Source organism: Melitaea cinxia, chromosome 6 (genome assembly GCF_905220565.1).
Source record: "Melitaea cinxia chromosome 6, ilMelCinx1.1, whole genome shotgun sequence".
In the NCBI taxonomy this organism is placed as follows: domain Eukaryota; kingdom Metazoa; phylum Arthropoda; class Insecta; order Lepidoptera; family Nymphalidae; genus Melitaea; species Melitaea cinxia.
The window spans coordinates 4,522,419-4,540,545 of NC_059399.1; the positions used below are offsets into that span (position 1 = coordinate 4,522,419).

The 18,127-nt window shown below is 36.9% G+C and overlaps 1 protein-coding gene across 1 annotated transcript in view; it reads right to left on the bottom strand.

The window, feature by feature from the left end:
• Positions 1-18,127, bottom strand: part of LOC123654496 (protocadherin-like wing polarity protein stan) — a 50,728-nt gene that overhangs the window by 13,678 nt on the left and 18,923 nt on the right. Inside the window, exons 13-39 of the mRNA XM_045590396.1 lie at positions 17,887-18,107; positions 17,372-17,543; positions 16,732-17,027; positions 16,356-16,488; positions 15,493-15,692; positions 14,435-14,602; positions 13,845-14,019; positions 13,251-13,376; positions 12,662-12,902; positions 12,057-12,279; positions 11,684-11,826; positions 11,180-11,314; positions 10,733-10,887; positions 9,876-10,042; positions 8,949-9,221; positions 8,664-8,777; positions 8,383-8,557; positions 7,388-7,524; positions 6,195-6,378; positions 5,343-5,435; positions 5,159-5,268; positions 4,501-4,710; positions 2,476-2,662; positions 1,879-2,175; positions 1,347-1,583; positions 611-1,061; positions 139-280 (exon numbers count right to left, since the gene is read on the bottom strand). Coding sequence (XP_045446352.1) covers positions 139-280; positions 611-1,061; positions 1,347-1,583; positions 1,879-2,175; positions 2,476-2,662; positions 4,501-4,710; positions 5,159-5,268; positions 5,343-5,435; positions 6,195-6,378; positions 7,388-7,524; positions 8,383-8,557; positions 8,664-8,777; positions 8,949-9,221; positions 9,876-10,042; positions 10,733-10,887; positions 11,180-11,314; positions 11,684-11,826; positions 12,057-12,279; positions 12,662-12,902; positions 13,251-13,376; positions 13,845-14,019; positions 14,435-14,602; positions 15,493-15,692; positions 16,356-16,488; positions 16,732-17,027; positions 17,372-17,543; positions 17,887-18,107 — 5,165 coding nt within the window. The remainder of the gene's footprint in view (positions 1-138; positions 281-610; positions 1,062-1,346; positions 1,584-1,878; positions 2,176-2,475; positions 2,663-4,500; positions 4,711-5,158; positions 5,269-5,342; positions 5,436-6,194; positions 6,379-7,387; positions 7,525-8,382; positions 8,558-8,663; positions 8,778-8,948; positions 9,222-9,875; positions 10,043-10,732; positions 10,888-11,179; positions 11,315-11,683; positions 11,827-12,056; positions 12,280-12,661; positions 12,903-13,250; positions 13,377-13,844; positions 14,020-14,434; positions 14,603-15,492; positions 15,693-16,355; positions 16,489-16,731; positions 17,028-17,371; positions 17,544-17,886; positions 18,108-18,127) is intronic.

Sequence of the window (18,127 nt, forward strand, 5' to 3'; positions counted from 1 at the left end):
ATCTAATAAGATATTATCAGGCCTATTGTGCAGGCCTTTTGCTAAAGAAGTTTTACTTCAGTCGTGTGGTCTAAAGGACACTCGTTTTTTTTTTTTACTTATAAATTTGTTTTGCTAATAAAAGATTTGTATACTTACTTCAATATCCACTTCGTCGACTAGAACAGCGAATGTAGAGAGATGATTGCAGGTACAATTAATGAGTAAGGGTTCATCGGAATACGGCGACCAGTCGTAGTCAATTTCCGTGTGACAACCGACTCGTGACCATTCACCAGAGCTAACAAAATGGGTCTATTATAACAGCGAAGTGTTTCAGGTTTTCAACTTAAATAGGACCGTTAATTAATCAAAAATAAACCTAAAGCTGTTTTATGAATGAAATACATATTGTATGATATATACAATAAAAATACACGGTTTTATTTGTATATAACGCCGTCTACATAATTATGTTACTATTTTTAATTTTAGTCTGTATTTAAGTATTATAATAATTTACTAATACAAATAAATGTCATAATCAAGATTTAATGGAACAGGTAATATTAAATTTAGACGAAAAAGAAAAAAAAAACACAAAGACACGTTTTAATACATTTTCACGTACCCTCGCAATGTTGACCAATGAACACATTGGGGATTAGTTCTTGAACCAAACGTCTCTCTATTAATATCGAGCCAAATCTGTAACCTAATTGGTTTCTTTAATCGTACACCATTCAAGCTCTTGTATATTAATGTCTTCTTCCCAATGTCTTTCGTTAAATTGGCATCTTTATTAGCTATTTCGTTATCCATAACCAATGCCAAGATCTTTGGCCCATCAGAATTTTCTAGTCTTTCCGCAACGTATGAAGAATCATTTTCTTGAAAATTGTCATTCACGTATGACTTTTCTTGTTTCTTATAAGCTGGTTGAATAACAACTGGTCCGTGATTATCGTTAGAACCTTCGTCTTCTGATTGTGGCCAAGAATTGTGTTTCGAATGAACGTTATTTGTTTTATGATTGTTTACTTGATTTGGGTGTGGCTGACCTTTGTTAGAATACATTATTCCTAAAAGATAATTTTAATAGTAATTTTACATTTTTGTGCACAACTTTAAGATCAAGCAATGCAGTAATTATCAAAATGATTTTTTTATTACTAAAAAAAACATATATATACTTTCTTGTCAATTTCAACTACATAACACACACAAAGCATAGTTTTAAGGTAGTTACAGATTGTATAGTACAATTGGCAGACATATGGCCATTTAGTCTTTTCTTCCAGACAACCCAAAAAAAAAATTAAAACTTTGGTTATATATCAAGATTTTCATTCAACAAATTGACTAACCTTCTGTATCTTCAATATTATTTTCAGAATTATCTTCAGTCTCTTTCGTCTCTCTGTACCAAATATATTCGGGCACGAATAACGCTACTTGTAAAATGGGCGAACCCAAAGTAATGTTCACACCCCAACGTCTAGTGACGGATTCGTCCATACGTAGAGGCATTAGTTGGGATGTGTTGCGAGAGTATTGCAAGTATGAGAAAACAGCGCGGGAATCGTAGTTTGTTTCTATATTATCTGTTGAAATTAATTAAAAAAATATATAATTATGGAAAATTATTTCCAAATAGAGTATTTAAATTCTGCCTTGATGACAATTTCAATAAAATTAGTATAAGATTTTTTTTTCATACAAATCGTAAACAAATTTCTGCGATACTCGTACACAATTTTCCGTAAGATCTTATACAAATACTATATGTATGATAAGAATAAAACTTATCAAGCTAATGTGACTTTATACTTTAACAAAATCATAATAATCAGGCGTATAAATCAGATATTAAAAAAATATATTTTCATAGTTACTTACCTTGAGTATTACTAATTCCAATTAAATCTAACGGCAGAAGAACTCTTGTAAACTTATCAAACTTATTTTTACTTTTCACGTAATTGTTATACTTTGGAAAAGAAACGGTGGGACTTGACGGTTTCTTGTTCTTCGCTTTAATACCATAATAACCTGGCGTTTGTAAGGGAGAGTGTATGAAAGATGAAGTATCCGGCAGCACCACTCGTTCAGTTGTATACGAATCACCGTACCGGTTTAATGTTGTAGGTTCGAATCCGTAAATTGATTCGGCTGTTACAATATCTACTCCGATTACTGAAAAAATATTGATTTGTAAACAAAGTGTACGATCTGAAATAATTTCTATATAACAATACCTTCAAGTATATATTTACATTTGGAATTGTTTTTTCCTTATAAATTCAATCTTCTAAAATACTTTTCTTCATAAAGAAAATTATAATTACAAAAATACTTGAATCACAAAATTGATGAATTCGATCGCCAATCTACAAGACTCTATGTACTTACTAATAACTTTTCTTTGTTATGGAATAAATAAAAAAGGCTTAGAAAAAAAAACGTTAAAGTTATTTAAAAAATTGAGGTTCTTACCTAAATCTGAAGTAACGATTTCAAACGGACTGGTGTAGGTGTCGTGTTGGCTTTCAGCTAGCACTGCGATATATTTGTCGAACTGTTGCAGTAAATGCTCTACACCAACTTCGGTTAGTTCTCTGATGCGATTCCATTCTTTTTCGTACATATTATTTAAGATCGTATTTGAAGATTTTATTATGTTCTGAAAGATTAAATTAAAATAAAAATATTGGTTCTTTACATGTATCTCTATTTTATCATCATGACAAACATATAAGTCGAGTGTAAAAACGTTGAATGTTTTCTTTGTATTGTATCCGTCATAATGGCATGTAAGCCCATGACATGATTTTAACCTACTAATTGCAGTTGAGTGAGAGACGTTTATTTTTTTTATGTCAATAACATTGAGTTCGTTGAGAGTTGAGATGTTTTCGTTAAATTAGGAGGTTAAAGAAACTGTATTCTAAAAAAGAATACAATATTCACTTATAAGAGAACATTAAATTTAGTTTACAACTAAAATCGTATAGCGATGTGCGGCGAATCAAAGCAACAATCGCAAAGCATACAGAAAAATAATATATTTTTTTGAAGAGGGTATCTGTGAATACTTTGTACTGTTGTTAACTAGTTTTATAGAAAAGCATAGATTGATTAGAATTGGAAGTGGTATGATTTAGTAAAAGAAATTGCATACATTTGTTTGTTTTTTATTTAATTTATTATTAGTCAAAAACCATTCCACGTTATTATATCTGTCGGCATTAGCGCTGTCTTACGCAATTAGAAAGGAATTATTAAACAACAGATGCAACGATCGCGCCACCTAGCACATCGTTCGATAGTCACCTACCCTCATTTATTATATTACTCGAATTGTTCTGACATGTATAAAACGAACGGTGTTACCTCGGCTAAGGCAGTCTTGGCTCTGGCTTGGCACGATACATTTGTTGTATCCTGCTAGTAGCTTAACCTAGACTCATTCGATAATTAATTTGTGCATACGAATTAATTGTTACATATTATGGCGGATAACTCGAGCAGTGAAGGTGAGCGTTGATGCGCATCTCAAAGGAGATCTCCTTAAACCTACACCTGGGTCGCAAGTCCTAGGCACTGCTCTGAGTTACTCCCTATGCCACACGATAGATTGGATCGGCTCGCATTACAATTTTGTTATAATCATTTTAAGTACTACCTACATAGTATTGTAAAGAGTGCGAGTATAACCTACGCCCGTGCCTTGCAAATATAGGAAAGCAGCTTCCAATTCAGTCGAAAGACTACATATCTAATATTCTTATTATTACGATTTTTATTGTTTTGTGTTATTTTTTGTTGTTTTGTGTTATATTTCACATATGTGTATTTTAAATAGCCTCTTAAACTTATTTAATAGAAAATACTTATGGTATATCAATTTATTCACACATGTACACCAATATATTCATTAATCGAGGTAGGACACAGCAGTAAATATCCTGCTCAAAATTTGTAGTAGCCCAACTGGGGAATACCTCAACCTTATAGAACATCACCGATATACATGTAGCACTGCTCATAAGTAGTGTTGTGTTCCTGTGGCGAGTAAGGTGGCCAGAGCTCCTGGGAAGGGTTGGGGGTAAGGTAGGCAACGTGCTTGCGATGCTTCTGGTGTTATGTGCTATAGGCTACGGTAACTGATTACTAACAGGTTACAGGTGAGTCGAACGCTTGTTTGCCACCTGAACCAATTACGTCCTGCTAAAGTTAGTACGTAATTGTTGGAGTACGTGCGCGCCTGATGTTACCATGACGCCGAGTCGTCAGTACTACTATTTTTTTACTCGCGACCTCGTGCCGTCCATAGTTATGTATGTATAATGGACTGTCCATTTATTAACCAGCATTCGGGTACCCAGTTTTCCCTAACCACCGCAGCACAGGCTTCAACAGTAATCTTTCTCCTATGTGGAGAAAGAGGTCTGTGCCCAGCTGTGGGATGATACATTGTTGGCAGAATTCAAAGTTAGTAGGGTATGGAACAGGACTCACCCGCACGTAGTCCTTATCCTGGCTGTGCGTAAGGTTAAGCCCCGCTTGCCTCAGCTCGTACCGCAGTAATTCTTGCAACAACCCACTGGCCACCAGTACATCAGCTCCAAAGAGTACTGTCGTCCGCTCACACGCTGATGCTAGTTCTTCCGCTAGCCGCACGCCCACGAACGTGTTCACTTGCAGCTCACCTGTTTCTATTTTGTGTAGCTAAAAATTATAATTTATTAATTACTTTGATGCTTACTAATATGTGTTATATGAAATGTTCAAATTTAACAAAAAGAACTGTGTCACTATCTATCGGTGGAATGCGTAAACTTATATGACGTAGATGGCATTTTCTTTTGTATTTCTTGTCACTTAAAAGCGTTGTTTCATTTTATGAAAAAAAGATAAGTTAGTACACCTGTGTCCTCTCTCGCGATAGTTCCGAAATATTGTAAATTAAAAATGATGAATAACAAACATGTTAACTATTAACAAACAAAAGAAAAAGCGAGATGAGACTAACAACGACTCGTTTATTAGGAGGTCATAGTGTATAGTGAACCAAAAGAAAAAAAGGCATACATGTATTCAAATAGTAAGGTTACCATCAATTTTATAAAAACATTACGTTTTGACAATCTAATAATTGAGGTTCGAGCGTACTGACCTGCTTCCGTAACTGAAGAAACGTGGAAGACGTACAGTTAAACATGTCTGGCTCGAGCCATGGAACAACTTGCTTTTCATCGCACATGCGAGTTGCTTTGCCACTTGAACCTGTACATGACGCTTATATAAGAAAAAGTGCGGTTATAGTGAAAAATTGTAAATTAATTAAAATGTTGAATTACCCGGTGGGCAGTCTGTAATTGCTTCGATATTGAACTTGGTTTGAGGCCACCAAACTCCACCCGCAAAGGATCTCGGACACCCATCGTATACGACTGAAAAAAAAAGAAATGAAAACTCCGATAAACTACACAAACTCCTTGGTTAAAGCGATTTAAATTTAAATCGAATTTCTAATTTCCTCGACAACTTTTTTAATTAGTTCAAAACATTCATTTAGAAAAACGAAAAATCTTAATCACTGATTTCTCACGGTTCTCTGTTCTGATTAAATATTAATTTCTTTTAATTTTGTATACAATAGAACTACTACTTATATTTTCCTAAATCCATAAGCATCTTTTAAACGGGGGACGAACGTGAATTTATTTGATTTTTTTCTGAAACTTAGGGGAGTCCTAATGCATATCATCTGGTATTTATAATTTATTATACTATCTTAACATTTGCATTTAATTGCGTGATATGCCCTAGTGCATAAATTTCCAAAGTGGTAAATTACGACCGAGAGTCGAAATCGGTTTTTCGGGGGTCGAAATAAACGAAAACCGTAGAGTTTAAATTGGTAAGTATTTTGTATCACAAAAAATACTCTTTTGCCCATAGTTTAGGACCCTCTGCCCTATTTCATTTAGGTAGAGCACGTCAGGATCTATTTAACTCCAAATTTGGAGCAGCTCGACTGGGGAAGTAGATGAACCTTGCAAAATACCACAGTTAATAATACTCCTTCCAAGCGGTGTTATGTTCCTGTGGAGCAAAGGTCGCAATGTGTTAGCAATGCTTTTATTATTGCAAGCGTTCATAGACTACGGACTACGTTATTATATAATAAAACAATAGAGTTATAGTACCTTTGCATCCAGCGCTTGGTGTGACCTCTGCATATACATTAGCACAGGAGTCACAGGCTCGACCGATGACACCGCTACGGCAGTGGCATTGCCCGGACGCGGCACACGAGCCATTCAGCGAACCCGCCGCGTAACACTGGCACGGAAAACATTCCTCGGAGCCAGCCGGCTGGTAGTGGTTTTCCTGATGTGTAATATACAAATTAATTAGTATTGTGATAGGAATATAGAGGGAGGGAGAGAATGGCAAAGAGAGAGAGAAAGAGAGAAAGAGAGAAAGAGAGAGAGAGAGAGAGAGAAAGCGAGTAAAGGTGAGTGGAAAAGAAATGAAGAAAATGAGTGTTTTTAGACGCTATGTCGGTTTAATTTCGGACGAGCAGTGAATGTCGATAAATCTTTCTAAAGAAAGTCTATGAGTTATAAGAAAAAATTTTTTTGACTAAGTGCATCAAATTTGTAGTTCCCGTTTCTTTTATATTCCACTTACATCGCACGGCATCGCAAATTTGATAAATATCGTAAAACATCGTAAATGCTACTAAAATCGGAAGCAAATATTATTGCATGCGAAGGAGTAAAAGGGGAGCTATCTTTTGTATTCAGCCGATAAAAAAGATACATGAGTAAGTAACTGTAATCCAGTTTCCAACTCGAAAAACGAATCGTTTAGCCTCCGGCCGCTAAATGGCGGCACGTGTTCGTACCTTGTGTCCTTTTCATGCTAGAGGTTGTCTGGAAGCGATCGCTCTTTTAGCGATAAGACCGCCTTTTGTACACATCTATATATTTTCTTTTACGGTGTAAAATTTTTCTCTGATAGTGTACAATAGTGCTGTGTGGCTACGGCACTAAAGAATTTAGCCACCCCCTCTCTTCCCGTGGGTGTCGTAAGAGGCGACTAAGGGATAACAAGGTTCCACAACCATCTTGGAACTTAAGAAGCCGACCGATGGCGGGATAACCATCCAACTGCTGGCTTTGAAATACACAGGCCGAAGACGGGCAGCAGCGTCTTCGGTACGACAAAGCCAGTACTGCGGTCACCGACCCGCCTGCCCAGCATGGTGACTATGGGCAAAACACATGAGTTCACGTTATTTTTGACGTAAACTTGTGGAGGCCTATGTCCAGCAGTGGACTGTATAGGCTGTAATGATGAGTGTACAATAAAGAGTATTTGTATTGTATCGTACCTTGCAGCGGCAGCGGCCGGAGCGCGCGTCGCAGTGCGGGTGCAGGCCGCGCGCGGCGCAGGCGCAGGGCCCGCAGGCGCGCGCCCCCCACCAGCCGCCCGGGCACTGCGCGCGCCCCGCCGCCGCGCAGCCCGCCGCTGCGCACGGACCACGTTAGCTGACCGCCTCATATTTTTTTTTATGTCACTAGGTCGGCAAACAAGCGTACGGCTCACCTGATGGTAAGCGATTACCGTAGCTTATAGACGCCTGCAACACCAGAAGCATCGCAAGCGCGTTGCCGACCCAATCCCCAATCCCCCCAGCTCTGGTCACCTTACTCACCAACAGGAACACAATACTGCTTGAGAACAGTATTATTTTGCTGTGCAGGAAATTCCTGCTGTGCCCTACCTCAGTAGTAGTCATCATATACGCGTATTGTTCGCCACAACCACAAAAACTATTTCTCACGATAGATGACTTAGCGTCACTAGTCCAGATTGACGGTCAAAATTAACCATACCTGTGCTAAAATTCCATATAAAAATCCAGTCATAGTAAAGCCAGCAATTTGTAAATATGAAAGTTTGAAAAGTGATTTTCGACTACTGCTGCTACACTATATTTTTCTATAACTCCAACTGCTGGGCATATGCCTTTTTCTCCATGGAGATAAAGAATAAGGGTTGGCAAGATACTCTGCCTAGTATGAGTAATAACTGTTAACAGGTGTCTATGACAAAAACCGGGACCGTTTGCTCCGAGGCACGATGGAGAGACACCAAATCGGAAAGAAATATTTGTACAATTACAAATATCCATCCCGAGCGAGAATAAAAGCCACAAGTGATTGAAATAGAGAAACTTGAAAACAATATATTATTGTTATACACAAGGTGAATCCACTTGATGCTGAAAAATTAGAAAGCATTGCCACTGTTAAATACTTAATTACGAAAACTCCAGTCAACTCGAAATATAAATTCTGAGTCCGTTAACAAAAAAACACTTACCAGTCATAATGTACCCATCGTCACAGGAACAGTGGTACCCTCTGTCGGTGTCGTCGGGTACGCACCGTGCGTGCTCGCTGCAAGGGTTGAGGTCGCAAGCGGCGACGCACTGCGGCCCTACCCGCCCTTTGTCACATATACACTCCGTATTATCCCACGTTGATACGCATTTGCTCTGAAAATGTTTCAATCCGTAAATTTTGTAGTTTCATTAAATTAAAATGAAGGAGAAAAATTTTAGAATAACAAGTTAATAAAATTAAATATTCTCATACACTTACATTAGGTGGACAAATAGATAGCAAACAGTCAGCTCGCGATTGACATCCGTCTCTTACATTTTCTCGTACCGTGGGTCGGTTTAGTAACGACTGCGCTGTTCCTACTCGTACATCCTACAAAACAACAATAATGGTTAAAATATTTCAACAGTGGTCTATAATTAATTTAAATAAAATTATAAAAAATCAGAATTCATACTTCATGACACTTATTAAATATTTAAACCAAGACAGAAAAAGTAAAATAAAAGTAATTGTAACATAAATAATATATTTAAGCAATACCTGAATACATCCTTCAAAGTACCCAACATCAGAGGCGAGTAGACCAGCTGTGGTATCAGGTCCACCAATTAAAATTTTTCCAATATATTGTCCCTGTATTTTGTTAGCTAGCATCGGCAGCAAGGCGTTTCGCAGGCCATAATCTATGGTTACTGATATATCTGTTCCCAACCATTTGATTTCAATACGATGCCAGTCACCATCAGCTAGAGTAGGTGATGGTAGGAACATTGTTTCGCCGTTGTATGAATAGTGGAGGAGACCAGATTTCAGCTGTAAAGTAAATATGTTCTAAGATTTAGTACTTAAGTTCTATATTTGGGTTGCCATTGTTCTCATTTAACCTACGAAAAGATTGCAGAAAGACTTTTGACTATCTTTTATAGCATAGATCTATTCCCTTTTAATTGACAGTATTTATTATGTATGAGCCTAATTTACTTTTATATATGAATAATGCCGCTTTGACGTAACGGTTACAGCCATGGATTGTACATGTTGCGCTGGCGGTTGCGGGTTCGATCCCCGCACATGACGAACATTTGTATTGGCCATACAGGTGTTTGCCATGGTATGGGTGTTTGTGCAGTCCTTGTGGGTCTCCCCACCGTGCCTCGGGGAGCACGTCAAGCCATCGGTCCCGGTTGTTATCATGTACACCTGATAGCGATCGTTACCCATATTAGGGAATATATCCGCCAACCCGCATTGGAGCAGCGTGGTGGATTAAGCTCTGATCCTTCTCTTACATGGGGAAAGAGGCCTATGCCCAGTAGTTGGATATTACAGGCTGAAGCAATGAATAACGCAAAAATCACAAAATACAACCTTTTCTAGTTTACTAGGACAAGCAATCTTCTATGCCAAAAATTTAATATATTTGTGTGTGTGTGCGTGTGTGTGTGAGAGAGAGAGAGAGACACTCACGGAGAGCAGCACGGAGCTGTTCTGGCCGACTTGCACGGACATGAGGAAGGCGTCGGGCTGGCGCGTGCGCAGCGACAGCGCGTTGAGCCACGGCAGCGTGATGGGCCGCAGCAGCGGGTTGAACGACAGCGAGCCGTCGCCGCTGAAGCGCCACGGCGGCGCCGCGGCTGCGGGCAGCTTGGTTACGTACTTACGGCCAGAACGGGATATATACACAGGGCATGGTACCTTATTGTGTTTGCGAGTGAACGAGACAACACCGGTTTATAACTACATCGACGCAGGTAGACGAAATAATCAAAAATTAAATACGCATTACTAGGGATTATTTAAAAAGTAGTCATCAGATTTCGATCAAATTTAAATGGACTACAGGACAAGCACTAGCATTCGATTAAAAAATATTAAAATCGGTACGGATGGTACACATAAAAAATTACATTGGAATTGATAACCTTTTTATGAGGTCAGTTGAAAATCAAGTGTTTTGTCATAGCTTCGATACTCATGCAAATTAATAGGTACATTGGTTCTTGTCGTATTCCTATGAATCACGGAATGATATTTTACAACCAAAAACCCAGTAACGATAAAATTTATAGAAGAATAAGAAGACATAGTTTACTTTTTTTAGAACAAACTCTGGACTTAGTTAAGCGTCCGGGTGCAATCTATCCCATGGTGCCTCGTCGGAAGGAAAGTCAGCCGTAAACGTACGAACATACATCGCATGAATCAAAAGTACAGAAGAGTGACCAAAAACGTGAACCAATATAAAGTATTGAATTTCCCCAATGATGAAATTATGAATATCGGCGCGTCATCTATCTCATCCAGCGTACTAAAAATCAACTTACATTCTGCGCAATCCTTCCCAGTGTATCCCTCTCTACACCGACACAAGAAGGTATCCCATAGATCAAGGCACTCCCCATCATTATAGCAAGGTGCGCTACTACATTGAGACCTCTTCTCCGGACAGCCGGCTAGAGTTCCGTTATCTGCTACGTAACTAAAACAATAAAATAAACATTATATACTACAAGAATAAAATAAACATTATATTCTGAAATATACAGAAATTTTTTCAATATATTTATGTAATTATATTTAGAACGTTATGACGGCAATTACTTAATTTAAGATTTAAGATATTATACATTAGTATGACCACCAGAACCCGAGAAACCACGCATAGAAAAAGCTTGGGAAACATCATCAATTTCCAAACGACAACCATGACAAATTAATATTAATCCTATATTTGTAGTGTGTATTAAAAATTAATTCAAATAAAACTGTACCTGTTAAGATCTACAAATTTGTGGTCGATATACAAGTCAGATATGCAGCCGACGAAGTCTTTGTTCTTAACTTGGAAACTGCTTGGTATGTTCGGTAGTCCTCCAATTTGTAAGGGTCCCGTCAGGTCGAGGAATCTGTTTGAAAATAATGATCTATCGATACATATAATTGAATAATATATTTTAAATTTAAAAGCATAATATTACAATACATCATTACAATTATTTGAACATGTATTGCAAATATTTTACTGCTAAGAAAAAAAAAAAACTAGAAATTTGGTTTTGCTAAACTAAAGAAGTGACAAGTGGCAAAAAGTAGTCAGTCAATCAGTTCAAAAGTAGATAAGATGTATATTAGTAGATTCAAGTAGCTCCCGTTTTTAGGGAATAAACTTAATAAAGAAGTTGTTATTAGTTACTAGTTGCCATAACTACATTTTCTTAGGAACTAAAAGTTGTAATCAACGTATTTTTATTTCATATATTTTTAATTTTTATTACCTGTGGCAAACTTCGGTTGGAATATCGCATCGTGGTGGCAACACTTTTTTCGTAAAATTCGCGCATGCGTACTTCACACCGAAATCAGCGGCGCCCGCCAATGACAGCATTTTGTCACAATCATCCAAGATCATTGTTGCAGTCTGGGAGTAAAATTTAAATTTTGTAATAAAATTCGCTTCCCAAAATTCTTCATTAAAAGTTCGTTAATATAAACCTATGTATTTGTAAAAACGAACATAAATCAGGGAAACATACGTCGTACACACGTTACGCGCATAACTTCCAAACGAATGCACCTATTTACATAATTCCTGTATTTTGTGTTTTTGTGTTTACCAAGATAAAGTTAAAAAATTTGATGTAAACTTACCCGGTTAAAATATTCCACTTCAACGGTATGCCACATTCCGTTAGCCACATCACCCTCTACTGTCACTTCAGTTTTCCCCCCTCCCAAGGCGAAGGTGAACCTCAAACCTGCCCCCCCGCCACGACCGGCGTTGGAACTGATCACCTCTAATGCTATGAAGTCGTGCCTTTCGTTGTATCGACCATTGTATAAGAGTAGACCGGATGATGTTTGGGTTGCGAATCTTTATTGACAAAACATTTTCTTATTTAGAATAAGATATTAAATGCGTCATCTTAGTGTATAGTATTTTGTGTTAAAAGGAGAACAGAGAAAATTTAAAAGTAACTATAAATGCAATCAACGATTCTCAGTAGGAAGATAACTCTATGCAGGACCGGGGGATTTATCCACCCCGATCGGACACATTCAAACCACCAAATACCTGTTTGACCGATGCAAAATTTGCTATTAGTAGAGATTGAACCGCCTCAAGCTATAGTGCATCTGCTAGTTGCAGAATGATTTTATTCTTCAGAAAAACTTAATAAAGATAAAGGCAATATCGAGTGAAAACGAGTAAATTTAGCTATCAATGAAATAAGTTAAATATAGTAAACACTTACTTTAACTTCAAATGGAACCGATGCCGTCTCTTGATCCCCGGGAAAGTCAAGAATGACGTCACTGGAAAGCTTCTAGCTTTCAACTCGCACATAGATGTGGTGTAAGCAGAGTCTATGTTGCAACCTTGACACAGAATACCCCCCTCTCGTTTTGCCACACACTGTGACCCACTGCGACATATACTGCCGTCGCCGTTCATGTCACATGTCGCTTTTGTTAGGATAGTTTCACAGTTGACACCTGAGGAAAAATACAGCCATTATGTACGTACGAATTTATACGTATGATTTTATACGTATAAAATATATAGGTAAATACTGCTACACTGACGAATAGTTCTAAGCCAGCTATAAAGAAAAAAAAAAAACAATCATATGATAGGCTCAAGATGGGTTTACACAAAACTTAATAATTTTTTATTTGACACATTTACTCGTATATAGTTTTGAAATGGTATAATCCCAGTGCTTTTGATAATTTGGAATTCGCGATCCTTGTTTAAGTTCTAATTTAATTGATCGCCTCTCGTTTGCATCCACCTGTATAGTTACTTCAGATGTGTGTGAATGTGTGAAGTAAATTGCTTACCGGTATATCCGGGTGCGCATACGCAACTATATCCTCCCTCGCGAGTTACACAGGTGCCGTTGTTGCGGCAAGGCGATGAGTAGCACAGGTCTACCTCCGTGTCGCACATATAGTGCTCGCGGGATCCTAAGCACACAAATACAATGTGATTAACATAAAGATTTGTGGATTTAGTGACGCTGAATTTCATGCAAGGTATTACGAATTTTATATTAAAACACGGTATTTTTTTTAAACAGTAACTGTGGATTTTCTGTGGAATCATAATTCTGAATTGGTGGTTCACTTCATTTTCATTTTTAACGGTAAAAAAATGAATCTGTAAACTTGAAATTGATCTGTAAACTGATGATTCAAAGATACTCTTGAAGGCTGTTTTCATACAGTTGTTTTTGATTTTAATTGATTGAACAACTTAATACCTTAATAATGTTAGAAAAAAGAAAAAGTACATAGACTATACGAAAAAATTTTGACACAAAATTATCGCAAAAAATAAATAAAAACTGGCTTCATAAGTTACTTACGTAAATTTTCGTGATATTAATGGTTAAACATAAATCAATTAACTACTAGAGTTAAAGTTACACTTACCAGTAAATCCTTGTGGGCATTGGCAGGTAAACGTAGTGACAGGATAAATCGGACGAAATAGTACAGAGTCACTATGTATGAAGCCAGACGCGTTTCCGAATTTTAAAACGGTGAGACATTCTTCATAGTTGAGGCAGGGCTCGTGCACGCAGATGTTGTCGTCAAAGGGAAGAACCTTAAAAAAGTTAAATATATTATAACATAAATTCTGCAAAATTCGGCAAGTATTGTAAATAAAATTACAATTTGCGTATAACTATCAAACCTATTATGTCTCTACTATTCAAAAAAGTAACAAGAATTTTAGTATTTAATATAGCACTTTATTAATTTGTGTTTATTATTCCTTTGTCATAATTAAACGGAACTTTAGAGGCTTTGATAGTAGAAGCAAGACAGAGAGAGAGGGAGAGAAAGGGAGAGAGAGGGAGAGAAAGAGAGAGAGAGAGAGAGAGGGACTACTAAAGCTGAATTGCTGTTGTCTTTTTAATTTCGTTGACTGGTGTCTTACTTCAACCTCACACAGGTCAGTATAGGTCGAAATAACAATAAAAGACTTACAAAAACATGAATACAGTTTTACCACTCACCTGTACAGTAGCTAAACGCGCCAGTGTCGAACGATGCAAGTACACTCGTTCACGCAAGTGCGTTGGCGAATAGTATTGAGACGTATCGCCTCCAATACCAACCTCTGCTTCCGGTCGACGAGCAGAAAACGATACGTTCAGTATGTTTCCGGTTACATCTGTATCGTCCTGGAGAAAGCATACTTATATAGGTACTATGCTATAGTAAAATATAACTTATAAATTTAATGAGCCACTACTGGGCAAAGGTCCAAAAGGAACATTTTTGTAGGCATAGCTACAGGGAAAGGGTTCCAAAGGATTTTATAATTTGATTCTAAGGCTGATCGTACGCATGTTTGCCACCAGTACGAAGAGGCCTATTCCTCACGAAAGATAAGTTCAGGCCTCATGAAAGATAACTCATCGTTACTAGTTCAAATTGACTGTCAAAATTAACCATGCCAGTGCTAAAATTCTGTATAAAATCCACATAGTAAAGCCAGCGATTTGTAGGTATGAAAGTTTAAAAAGTAGCTATTGACTACTACTACTACATTTTATCTATCTATCACGATTCAGCCTATAACATCATACTGCTGGGCATAGGTCTCTTCTTCCATGTAGGAGAACGATTGGAGCTTAATTCATTATTTTCCCCACCGTGGGTTAGCGAATATGTTCCCTAATATGAGTAACGATCGCTATCAAATATTTATGATAACAACCGGAACCGACGGCTTAACGTGATATCTGAGGCGCGGTGGCGAGACCTAGAAGAACAGACATCCAAACCGGAAAAAAATATTTGTACAATATAAATATCTATTCCGAGCGGGAATCGAACCCACAAACCGTCGGTATTTTAGGTGACTACCTATGACACCTACCTACCGACACCTATACAGTAATATATGATGATAAATATATATTGACTCATATCAATATATTATGTTCCGTATACATTTACTTACTTAATGATAAAATAAATAACTGTTGATATTGTACCTATATATCTACACACAAAAGAACAATATGGTTTAAATATTATTTGTTAAATTATAGAACATTTAACTTACTTGTACACTAAATATGTAAATGTTCTCTTTCGGACAAGGTATGATAGCTGCTAGACCGTCAATGAAGAATCCGAGCAAAGGCGACAGGAATTGTTCAGCTGTCATGTCGTTCAAACGAACCGTTATTGAGTTGAACAGCATTTCTTCTGTTATAAGTCGAACTAATAGTTGCATGATAGCTTTAACTTCATTCACCCCATCTAAAACGTTAAAAAGCCGATTACGTACTTCTCTAGTCCAAAGTAATCCTTTTCTGATAATAATTTAGTACATCGAACGAAAAACTTGATCAAAACATAAATTTATCTTGCATACGTTTAATATTGTTTTCAAACTCGACCCAAATTCTTAAATGGTGGAATTAAAAGTTTTGGTATTGTCCCTTGGACACAATTGGTAAAATATCTCGGGTCAGTATGACTTATTATTTTAAACTAGCCGAATTGCGTGGTCCTTTACCGTTAACGGTTTCTTTTATTCCTATATAAGCTACACTATACATTGAAGCTATGTTCAAGTATTTACAAAGGAGGTTATATAGGCAAAGGAGGTTTATATGTGCATTTATGTACACACAAAATAATAAACGAGTGTGCTTTAGACCACACTACTAAAGTAAAACTTCTTTAGCTCAATCTAACTTATATCTCCCTCTCAACTTCCGTTCGCCTCAAACGATCACATTTTTCGTAACGCTCTCGTCACGCATTCACCAGCTTATACCCCAAATTAAGCGTGCGTAAAGAAGTTTTACTTCAAAAATGGGTTTTTTATTTTCTATATTATTGTTTCGAAAAATTATCTGTGTATTTCGTTGGCCTCGTTACGTTTTTATCATACATATATAGGAGTATATTCCTTACCTGTTACAGATATTTCCATAGTAGCCAATTTGGGAACGTTTGTATTTAGTTGAGGTGACAAGGTCATCGCACCAGTAGTCTCATTAAGGAGCACCAAATTTGCGTTGTTCCCGGACAAAATTCGATATTGTAACTGTAAAATATATAAAGAATTAATCTTTTTAAACATCTTTTACAAACAACTTTGTAAAACAAAAATATCTGCTTTATCGATAAGATCACCGGTGTGTATTCATTTCTACTTTTTATATACATTCTATATGTGTATTATTAGTTACTAAGGAAAGCAAATAAAGACTTTAATATATCCTGGAAAACTAGAGAAAACAACCAAAAGTGTATAAAAAACACTATAACACAAGTTAAATTAACTTACCTTGTCAGTAACATCCGCATCATACGCTGGTACTCTACCAAACGGACCAACGGGAAAACAATCCTTGTAATTATTGAAAATTATCTGAAAATCCTTCATCATGGGGGCGTTATCGTTCATATCAGTGACTAAAATTTCAACTCTAACGTCATTCCAAAGCGGTGGACTTGCGGCTCTTATAACGAGCTCATATTTTTTCCTAGGACTTTCATAATCAAGGTCTACCATTGTCACTAGCTCAGCTCTGTCTGAACCTTGGCGTGTTTCTAAGGAAAAGCTGTTGGAATCGTCTCCGCCTGTAAACAATCATATTTACGTCAAATTATCTTACACTTGAACTATTATTAGTATTTTGCCAATTATTTCTATCACATAAAATCAAATTTCATCAATTAGTAATGGTTGTCTGTCATTGAAGGTTATTTTTGTTTACTGTTAACAATTATTCTGTTTCCTTTAAAAAGCATATGGATAAGCTATCAAAAACTGTATACATCACAAAATTTTATAATGCATATTCCAGGTATAAAGAGCGAGAAGGTTTTTGCTAGCTAGCTACTATAGCAATTCTTTGACGTTTGGTTTGAGATTTCGTCATCCACCCCACTAGAAAATTCAGACAACTCCAAGGCAACCTTACCTTTAATGGAGTAATGTACAACAGCGTTGGGACCTTCGTCCGGATCGTGTGCATGAATAGACCCAACAGTGGTACCGATTGGACTGTTCTCCGGCACGTAAAATGTCAGACAATCACTCTCGAAAACTGGCGGCGAATCGTTTATATCTTCCACTTTTATGTGTACTATTACCTGTTTGGAAATAAAATCAGAATACTTTGCTAAATTTATAACATACAATAATTCATTTGATAAAGGTTTGCAAAAATTAAAAAAAAATGTTGTCCAAAAGTTAGCCGAGTAAATCAAGTTTCTTCTTTCCTTAGTTGAAAAAGAAGTATTTGCCCAGAAATTGGACATTTTTATCAACCTTAATAAATTGTCGGCCAATTCCTTATTTACGCGTAACATTAAAAGTAACATATATGATAGTCTAGGTTTCATTATTCTGAAGAGATTATTGCAATTTATAGTTCTTAAAAATTAATTTTATCCTTGAAAAAGATTATTTTTAAGTAAGTATATTTATACTTACTGTGGCACTTTGCGGAGGGGTCCCGCCATCTATAGCTAAAGCCTTCAAATCGTAAATGGCTACAGATTCTCTGTCTAACGCCTTATTAGTTCTTATAACTCCGGATGCAGGGTCGATCACAAACGATCCTTCCTCCTTATCTCTAGTCTCTAGCTCGTAATGTACTCTACCGTTTAGCCCTACATCCGCATCGGTCGCGCTAACTTGAGTTACGGATGTACCTATTAAATTATTGTTAAAT